Source organism: Equus asinus, chromosome 9, assembly GCF_041296235.1.
Source record: "Equus asinus isolate D_3611 breed Donkey chromosome 9, EquAss-T2T_v2, whole genome shotgun sequence".
NCBI lineage: Eukaryota > Metazoa > Chordata > Mammalia > Perissodactyla > Equidae > Equus > Equus asinus.
The window spans coordinates 46,137,747-46,148,269 of NC_091798.1; the positions used below are offsets into that span (position 1 = coordinate 46,137,747).

Here is a 10,523-nt window from a genome sequence, read left to right on the forward strand (position 1 = left end):
TTTCGTCATTTTGCATGAAGCATATTTCTTGAAAATAGCTGGTAGATGATTTTTGATAAATTTTATAGTATCTTCCTTTTTATAGATGAGTTTAATCTTTTTTTCAATTTTACTGTGATTCGTGATAAACTTGGATGTATTTCTCATATCTTTTTCTGTGCTTTTTCTTTGCTTATTTTTCTCCTTTCCTGGTTTTCTGGATTGATCGAGCTTCCTTTATTCCCTTGTTTTAGTCTACTGGTTTGGAAGTTATACATTCTATTTCTGTTATTTTAGTGGTTACTCTTAATTTTTTCACATGCTTATCTTGAAGTCTAAAGTTAATATCTTTAGCATCCTTCCAAACAGTACAAGAACTATAAAATCACCAACCAACTCTGATCCCTCCTTCCATCTCTCACATGATTATTGTTTAGTATTTTTGTTCCTCATTGTCTTGAAATCCCCTAAATAAGTATTTTTTTAGCCAGCATTATTTACTTAGGTTTACTGTCATATTTATTAATCTCTTTGATTACCACTGCTTCTTACATCACACCTTGGGGGTTCATTTCACTCATTACATTAGAAAAACTATTGAACCCTAGTGCTAAAGAACCTTCCGGGAAAGAACTCTATCCCACATGCCAGGATTAAACAGTTATTCTTGTGAAAGTGCTTCATAAGTTGTAAAACACTGTAAAAGTATGAGATTTATTTTTTTGTGCATTGAATATTTTCAGAAGGGTGATTTGATAAAATGTAACAAAGGCTACAAAAATGATCACACGAGTTCCTTAGCATAAGGAAACATTTTTTAGAATTATACAAAGAACTTTCTAGTAGCATTGTTTGTAATTGTGGACTCCTAGAAACTACCCAAATGGGGAAGTAAACTGTGGCACATCAGTTTCATCTAGTAGCAGGTAACCTTTAAAATAATAAGTAGATATATAAAAGAGAAGTATTGATAAGCAAAAAAGAGAAACACAAATTGCATATATTCATTGATTACAACACTGTAAAGCTGTCTCTGGGTTAGCAAAAATTGGAAGAGGTCATCAAAAAACTGATGGGAGCTATGCTGAGGGGAAGAAGTTTTGTGTTTATTTTCCTATAATGTTATTTATTCAGTAAAAACCAATGTTTTAAAGATATGCTTGGGGATTGAAAGGATGGAGGTTAGAACAGGATCAAGAAAAGAAAGAGATGCTATCATTTTACATTTAGTCACAGTGACAAGTTTGTGGCATCATGCCCAGTTGATTGATTAGAATCAGTTCATAGAAAAGTCCTTTGACCTCAAATGACTACACAGTTAGTAAAAACCACAGTTATCAGTTTTTGAAAACTTGTTGCCAATTTGGAAGCCACTATAGTGATAAAGGTTTTAGGGCAAAATGATGGACGTTACCCACTAATATAACTTTTCAACACTATTCAAAGTCCTTTTTCTAAATTATATAATTACTAATAATTCTTAAGAATTCTGAATACTGATTGCTAAATTTCATTCTGTTCTTCTACAATAATATGGGTTTTTAAAAATGCCATAGTAGTTCACATTGGCTTGGTCTCCATAGCTGAGCTTTAAAGGTTTTCTCTATCTTTTTTCTAGGATTTCTGCCGAAGTTGTTCCTATTACGTATTGCAGGCTCCCAGCCCCAAGGAAGAGACTCTTGGAGTTTCCACAGTATTCACATTATTTTGTTCAACTAATACAATCAAGTGCCTGCTTATTCATTCAGCTATTTATTCAACAAACGTTAATCAAGTGCCTACAATAGTCTGGTCCTCAAGGATAAAGAGGTCAGTTAAAATCCTTATTCTCAAGGAGCCCACAGTCTAGTGTGAAGTGAAAAAGGTCCCAAGTGCATAATATTTATGGGATGCAAAGTCTTTTTAATAATAATAGTAAAAACAATAAACTTGTTTTCAACATGCAATGTTATTTTTAATAAACTTTTTATTTTAAATAATTTTAGATTTGCAGAGGTCCTGTGTACCCTGCACCCAGTTTCCTCCATTGTTCATGTTACTGTGGTACATTTGTCACAACTGAGGAAACAACAGTGGCATATTACTAGTCTCCACATTTTGGCGGGATTTCCTTAGTTTTATCTACTGTCCTTTTTCTGTTTCTGGATCTTATCCAGGATATCACATTACATTTAGTCATCGTGTCTCCTTAGACTCCTTTGGGCTGTGACAATTTCTCAGACTTTGCCTACTTTGGATGACCTTGACAGTTTTAAGGAGTAATGGCAGGTATTTTGTTCTCAATTTGGGTGATGTTTTTGGAGAAAATATGTGATGTTTTTCTCACGGTTAGACAGAGGTTATGGGTTTTGGGGAGGAAGACCACAGAGGTAAAATTCCATTCTCATCACATCGTATTAAGGGTACATGCTCTTAATTTGACTTACCACCATTGATGTTGACCTTGATCACCTTGCTAAGGTTTGCCAGGTTTCTCGATTGCAAAGTCACTCCTCTTATAATCCCCTTCCCATACTGTACTCTTTAAAATGAAATCACTGTGCATCCCACACATAAGTGGGATTATGCTCCACTTCCTTGAGGGTAGAATATCTGCATAAATTACTTGGAATTCTTCTGCACAGGAGATTAACATCATTAACTTTGTTTGGAGTTTAACATTAATAAAGTTCTTTAAAATACATTATTTTATGGCCCCTGCTCTGAGAGAGTTTGCAATCAGGTTAGGGAGATCAGACTCAAAGAAAAAAAGTTAATGACATGACATTATAAGAAATGTAATTTTGTACACTCATGTTCATAGCAGCATTATTCACAATAGCCAAAAGATGGAAGCAACCCAAATGTCCATTGATGGATGAATGGATAAATAAAATGTGGTATAATCATACAATGGAATGTTACAGGAAATTCTGTGACATGCCACAATACAAATGAAACTTGAGGACATTATGCTAAGTGAAATAAGCTAGTCAAAAAAGACAAATACTGTATGACTCCACTTATATGAGTTACCTAGAATAGTCAAATTCATAAAGACAGAAAGCAGACAGACAGCCAGGGGCTGGGGGAAGGGGGCAATGGGAAGTTGTTGTTTAATGGGTATAGAGTTTCAGTTTTACAAGATGAAAAGAGTTCTGAAAATGGAATGCACAATATTGTGAATATACTTAACACTACTGAACTGTGCATTAACCATCTTAAAAATGGTTAAGACGTTAAATTTTATGTAATGTGTATTTTACCACATTAAAATTTTTAGAGAGAAATGTAACTTTGAATAGGAGGGTTTTTTAATAACTAGCCCTCCAATAGGGACCCACAGTTATGCTGTAAATCAGAGGCTGCAAAGTGGTAGCCTATACAGTTTTTAAAAATATGAGTTACTGACATTTAAAAATAAGGGTATTTTACATAATAATCAGGATTTCTGGCTTCTTTGAAAAACTGGATGATCTGGCAACATAAGCCTAAGGGTGTCACATGGCAACGATCAGCTGGAGCTGAGTAGCACCTGCTTTAGACAGGTCATGCAAGCTGCAGGTTACTGCAGCCCCACCATCTTTGTTGTGTTACACCCTGCCCATCTCACTTATTTTCATGGCCAGCCAGGATGACTCCCCTAAAAATAGTGAGTAGTTGGTGAGTTTTCTCCTGCTTAGTGCAGGCTAGTCCAGTGGTATCTCAGTACTCCGCCACCTAGATGGCCTGTGCAGCCCTATAATAGAACTTAAAAATGCAAAATGTTGTGTATTTAAAGTACTAAAATAATGTCACTTGGCCATTCCTCTAAAACCTTTATCTAAGCCCCCACTTTCTCAGTGTAGCCCAAAGGAATCCAAGGAGAACCAGAGTGAACTCTCTCATATGAAATTCTCTGGGGAGAGAAGGCACCTGCAAGAACTCAGCTTTGGTTCTGCGAGTGCCATTTTAAGAGCACCTTGACCCAAGTCTATTGTGATGCCTACCTCACTCCTAAAGTGAGCCAGTATCTCTCCTGCAGTCTCAAGGAAAAGATTTTCAAGTGTTCACATCAGACATGTCTAACCAAGAGTCCAAAATTTTAGCACAATCAGAACCAGACATGACACAGGAAGGCTGCCATTGAAGTCCTACACTATTTTTGTCCTACCTGTGCAGAGCTGGGATTACATGCATGTGAAAGGCGTGTCTACTTCCCAGCTGCCTCTGCTCCGTGTACAGAACTTTATCCAACTTTGGAAAAGGGTTCTAGATAGCAATTTGTATTTGGTACCATCAGTCCTAGATGCTCAAGATAATCCTAAAGTTGGGCTTCCAGGTCACCAACACAGAACCACTTTCAGATGCTCATTGAAATTCTCCATAAAAAATAATGGCTTACACCTCCATTATGTGTGCTCGGGCCAGGGAAGAAGGAAGTGTATGGTCTAGAAGGCAGTCTCATTTGCTCCCTTCTGGGATTACAGGTCTGACCTAAGGAACACAAGGCTGATTCCCCTGATTACACATATTCATACATGGCCCACCCAGGGTGTGAAAGCATACCCCTACCCTTGCGGGATGTGAAGAAGAGGCCATGCCTGTATGTTATGTAGCTGTGTTGGATATTTATTGGTTGCCTTCTGTGTCCATCTTACTACTACCTAGGACCTCCAATTTTTCAGGTATGCAGTTTGGGTGAGATACAGCCCACCTCCAGCTCCAGGGAGAGCCAATCAATATATCCTATACCTTGCCCACAGTTCAAGGATGAACATGTGATCCCTTGTCATAAAGAGGCTGAATTCTAGGACTTTTGATTGAGCGATCAGAAAAGCACAGTTTTCTTTCTCCTGCTGCTCATGAGCAGGATACATATAGATCCAGGAGTTTTTGACATCATCTTGAGACCACAGTGGGAGAACTGCCTGAGAATGGAGTCAAGGAAGTCACTGAGGCAAGCAAGATATAAAGGAGGCTCCACCTTGGACTATCTGGTTATATGAGCTAATAAATTCCCTGTTCAGCTTCAACCAGAGTGGGTTGGGATTTTGGTCACTGGCAACAGAAAGGATCCAAATTGAGATCCCAGTGAACACAACTTGACCCTGCTAAGTTTTGATGATGTCTGCTCTAATCACCATCTCCCCACCAGGACTTTCAATTCCTTTAAAGACAGATTAATCTAGCTACAACCATGATAAAATTTAGTCAACCTGAAAAAAACACATTTCCAATATTTGTGTATTTTAACATAAAATTCTATTTAGTAGTTTACATTATACTTTTTATACACATCATTTAAGAGGAAATTCAATCTTCTCATTTTAAGAACTATAAATGTGAGGCAGTGATGTATCAACCCAAGATTTTCTTTTGTAATGGAAAATGTTTTTAAAGGGGGAAAAATAGGTATTTTTTATTATTATTAAAAGATAAAAGTAAAATTATTTTTTAACATGCAAGGCATTGGAAACATTTAGTTTCATGATAGCCACTATAGGCATTCTCTATCTGATTGTTAGAAATTATTCATTTCCTCAAAGAGAGAGAATAAATTGGTTGGGGATACAATCTTGTACTATGCACTTTGTTTGCCCAAGGCAAACGCTGAACATTTCAGAGTCATGAGAATGCTTCTGCATTTGAGTGTGCTAGCTCTTGGAGCTGCCTACGTCTGTGCCCTTGCTGTAGAAAGTCCCATGAACAGACTAGTGGCAGAGACCTTGACACTGCTCTCCACTCATCGAACTCTGCTGATAGGCGATGGGGTAATTTTGTTTTTGATTCCTACGTTCTTTAAAATGCATAGGTAATCATTTGTGGTGATTAATTTTTAAAGATCTGTTATTAATAATGAAATGATGAGAGTGTTAGTAATATATAATTGATAACCATATCACTAGCAAACTTTTTATTAAAAGTTATGAATGCTAGAGTACTTTAAAAATGAATGTATTTCCTTTCCTTTTCAGAACCTGATGATTCCTACTCCTGAACATAAAAATGTAAGTTAAATTATGATTCAATAAAATGATTGCATGAACAATTAAATTTCATATTTTAAGCTATAAATCATTAGTTATCATTGGAACTATATGATTTTTCTGTATTTTGTTGTTATGTGTGTGGGTGTGAATGTATATACTTATGAATATTAGGGATGACTCTACAATAAATAGACTCTGTTAAACAAGTAGATCAGGCCCTTTGGAGATGTTGTCAGTTCTGCATCTCAAAGAGCCTCATGTCAGGCATTCTTTCCAGAAGAATTCCATACTGGATGAAAGGTGCCTCCTAGTCTCCATTCAACTCTGACTATCTATGGCTTTCCTCACTTCAGTGTCTCTCTGAAAGTATTAGCAACTTAGGGTATGTTTCTAGAATCGTGGTCAGTAGACATTAAAATATACAATGAATGCCCTATAGTAATAGTCATTTCCACATATTTAAATGATTATGGCCATATAATGGAATTATATACATTTGGAGTATGTCATGGTCTATTAAAATGTCAAACATATGATTTAATTAGTCTAAATAGAATAAAATTACCAGCTAAAACTAGAAAAGGAAACTCTGATGTGAGGTCAATCAGTAAGGTAGTTGCATTACACTTCGTAAACATTTGATTTTTGGTTAAGTACTTAATTTATATCCTTTGTAAAACTCCTCAGTAATTATATAAACTTCATTTACTTTTGGAAATTATATCTCACCCCGAGGTGATTTGCCACCTGGGAAAGTAACAAGTAAAAAACTTTGGAGAATGGGACTCATGTAAATACCACAAAACAAATTCTAACTTTTTGGACCAAATTTTTACACTCTGTTTTGACTATTTATGTTTTTAAAATCTTCCTCATTTAGCACCAACTCTGCATTGAAGAAGTCTTTCAGGGAATAGACACATTGAAGAATCAAACTGTCCAAGGGGATGCTGTGGCCAAACTATTCCAAAACTTGTCTTTAATAAAAGGATACATAGACCTCCAAAAAGTAAGTTCAAAACATTTAGTGGAAACTTAAGTATATTTGTCTGGCTGTGCCTATTTTTACAGGAATTGACAATTTCCTATAATACCTATTGCCTATTCTTTTCACAGAAAAAGTGTGGAGGAGAAAGATGGAGAGTGAAACAATTCCTAGACTACCTGCAGGAGTTTCTTGGTGTAATAAACACTGAGTGGACAACGGAAAGTTGAGACTAAATTGGCTTATTGTAGTGAAAGATGTTGAAGGGGAGAAGATGTTTTATTGCAATGAGAATGAGGGCCAATCAAGGGTGGGACCTTAATGTTGGGTGTAATTAAACTTCAGAGGCAAAGTAAATATTTCAGGCACACTGCTACTTTCCCATGTCACACAGGCAGAAAGCATAAATATTTGAGATATATTTCAGATATCGGAATCATTGAAGTATTTTCTTCCAGTTTGCTCAAGGCAAAACAGATATAGGCTTTTATCTTATTTAACGTAACATTCTGTAAAATGTCTGTTAACTTAAATATTATTTATGAAATTATTAAGAATTTGGAAATTTAATATTTATTGCATGTTACAATAAAACAAAAATAGACAACTCTGGTTCGATTTGTTGCTGGCCTTTGTCTCTTACTCTTGAAGTGAGCACAGTCTCTGTGAGAACATGCCAAGTTTGGAGGGAGGGTCTGCATGTGTGCCAGCTGAACAGGCCCATCTCCCTGGTGGCAGAAGTCGCAGGGCCGCTTGGCATACCACAGTGGAAGTGATCCAGCAGGACTTCGTAGCGATGTGGGCAGCAGGGACGTGGGTAGGGGCTGAGCCTGGTTTCCTTTCCACGATGTATCCAGAACTTAGGGTGGTGCAAGTTAAATGGTAGGTGATGAATGCATGAATAAATTAATGAATGAATGTATGAATGAATGAAATGACCTTCTAGGACTGGCCATAGAATTAAAATGAGTTTCAAGCCTTCCCTTGGAGGAGGGCAGTGTAGGAATCTGTAGCTAGGTCTCTTCCCAGCCTCTGAGAAGAAGTTGGCAGACCAATCCCACTGCCGGTTCGGGGAAGGAGCCAAAAATCCTCTTTGTGGAGCCCAGAGCGCTGTGGTTTGGGGGGAGTTCTCACCTCACCCGACATTGTGGCATAACAAAAGGAGCAGAGAAGCGCTGGTGGGCAGTTGTATCGGGAAGGCTGGGTTCTAGAGGCACCCACCATGCTGTATTCCCAACGGCAGAGCAGCATCAGGCAGAACAACACCAATATGCATCCTTGTGACTATTGGTACCATAATTGGAGGTCCTCTGCTTGAAAAAAATTTCTCAAGGATCCAGAAAATATGTTCTTTATATTTTAAAACTGAGACCTGGAGGAGAGATCCAGTAACATTATTCAGCAATGACATTGATTCCTTCAGTCATTTACTGATCACAGGCCCTACACTTCGTGCTGGGATACCGTTGTGGACATGTGCTGAAGGTCTTTACAGATGGGTGCATTTCCCTGGGCACTATCTGCATGGATTGCATGTGTGTGCTTGATTGCTTGTGTGAAGCAACCACTCCTACTGTTTCTGGGGATGGGAGTGGGGCCAGAGCAGTCAGACACAGATTCTCAGGTGAGAGAATGCAATTCCCTCTGTGTAAGAAGATATGTTTTCCTTCCAGCACAAACCCAGGCATGGTGGTCAGCACTCTGCCATGGCCCAGGCCCACAACGAGCGCACTCACCAAGCCCCAAGAGTTGAGCCAACGAAGAGGAAGATGGGTCAGCACGCCACCATGCTGACTGCTCTAGAAACTGACAGGAAACAGGAAACTCAATTTTCAAAGAGGCTGAATGTCAATTTAATTCAACTCAGCAAATATTTACTGAGCTCCCATATGTTCCAGGACTATTTTAGGGACTAGGATCCATCAGTGAATAAAACAGACAAAATTCCCTGCTCTTGTAGAGTTATATTGTCTCTAAATAAAGGCCATATTCCCACTTCTTTATCAAGGTCCCATATAGTTAATGTGGATTTAAGACTGGAACATTCTATTCAAAGTCCCTCTAATGAACTCTTCCCAATCCGCCAGGTCTCAGAGAAGCTAAAAGCAATCAAGGGTGTACACAATTAACTGAAATGGGGCTTCTTAGATGTACCAAGGGTTTTTAATGTAGAAACTATGATTCTGCAGCTGATTCTACTTTCCCTGTAGAAGCAAAGCCATCCTGATGGCCCCTGGCCAGATGGAGTGGGGTTCCTGCAAGTCAGCTGCTCCCTCACCCACAGCTGACTACTGTGGGCTCCAGAACCCAAGGCATGAAAGGAGAGAGACTCAGCAGTCTCCAGGTTATAGCAATGCTGTCTGAGTCTTGCTTTTCCTCTCAAAAGATTATTCTAGTAACAGAGCATCTATCTTCACTACGTCTTAGTGATGTCATTGTTATTATCTAGTGGGAGGAGCCAGTGTGAGCTATTAGGCTGGTTTTGGGAGGGACACAGAGGAACGGTCCCAGACAACACCTCCACATAATGCATCCAAACCCAGAGTCACTCTTTGTCAGCCATCCTCTTCCCCTGAAATTTGCTGCTGCTGCTCCTCCTTGTCCTTCTTTTCCTCTTCCTTTGAGGTTCCCTATCTTGGCTAATATAACCATGACTATCTCCCCATCACCTTTTGGGACAACTCTGTGACTTTTACCCTCTGTGCTCTTCCATCCACCATTCAGCCTCTGAAGTGTCTCTCCAATTCTCCCTCTCCATCCTCACTGCCTCAGTTGAGGCCCTCACCTCTCAAGAACTCTCAGCCATCACCAGCTCTCTAATTCAGGCTCTTTCCATGCCTGTTAAGTCAAGACTGCTGATAAAACACACTCATGTCCACATGTCACCAATGAGCATAAAAACCTCTAGCTCACTATCATCTCAGGTCCAGACTCTTTCACAGGTCATACCTCTGTCCCCTCCGAGCCCTGACATACAGAAACACAAGCATCTCTCACGTAACATTGTTTTCAAGAAAACACTAACCAGGAGCCTCATTCCCATTATTTTAAATGGGAACATTTTTAGTGCATTACCTCTCAATCCAAAATCCTCAACCAATTTTCCAAAACATAAAACACAGTAAAATGCCTGTATATAAGCAAGAAGCTAACAGGTTGTAAAATATTTTATAATTTATTTTTTTGTATTTATTTAATAAATTGTGGTAAAATAAGGATGTAAAATATTTAAAACAGTACTTTCTGATCACTAAACCTTTAATATGGCTGCTTTGTCTGTCTAACATGCTACATGTCCCCTTGATTGACATTCAGAGCCTTTCCGATTGTCTTCCGTGAACTTTGATATGCTACTAATTATATTTGAAGTGAATCTAGGCTTTCTCTGTTCAGCTCCCCCATCACTTTGTTAAAAAAAGTATCAATTTTGGAAGAGATAAATATAATATTTTTCCTATATAAATATTACTGGAAAAGCATTGTGTTGAAAGGCACATACATTCTGTGAAGAAATGTTCTACTTGGAAAACACTGACCAGAGAGATGTTCCATAGGGAATGCTAGCTTTTATTCTTTCCAGAATACACCGTGATTTTCATACCTCTGTG

At 38.3% G+C, this 10,523-nt stretch overlaps 1 protein-coding gene across 1 annotated transcript; it reads left to right on the forward strand.

Annotated features, from left to right (window-relative positions):
- The first annotated feature begins 5,526 nt into the window (after window positions 1-5,526).
- Window positions 5,527-7,527, forward strand: IL5 (interleukin 5). The gene is made up of 4 exons (XM_070517416.1): window positions 5,527-5,711; window positions 5,916-5,948; window positions 6,811-6,939; window positions 7,047-7,527. The coding sequence occupies exons 1-4, from the start codon at window positions 5,568-5,570 to the stop codon at window positions 7,143-7,145; spliced, it is 405 nt and encodes a 134-aa protein (XP_070373517.1). The 5' UTR covers window positions 5,527-5,567; the 3' UTR covers window positions 7,146-7,527.
- The last annotated feature ends 2,996 nt before the right edge of the window (window positions 7,528-10,523 follow it).

Coding starts and splice junctions, on each gene's coding strand:
- IL5 (XM_070517416.1), top strand. CDS start 5,568: ATGAGAATGCTTCTGCATTTGAGTGTGCTAGCTCTTGGAGCTGCCTAC. Junction 5,712..5,915: donor CTCTGCTGATAGGCGATGGG/GTAATTTTGTTT, acceptor TTTCCTTTTCAG/AACCTGATGATTCCTACTCC. Junction 5,949..6,810: donor CTACTCCTGAACATAAAAAT/GTAAGTTAAATT, acceptor TTCCTCATTTAG/CACCAACTCTGCATTGAAGA.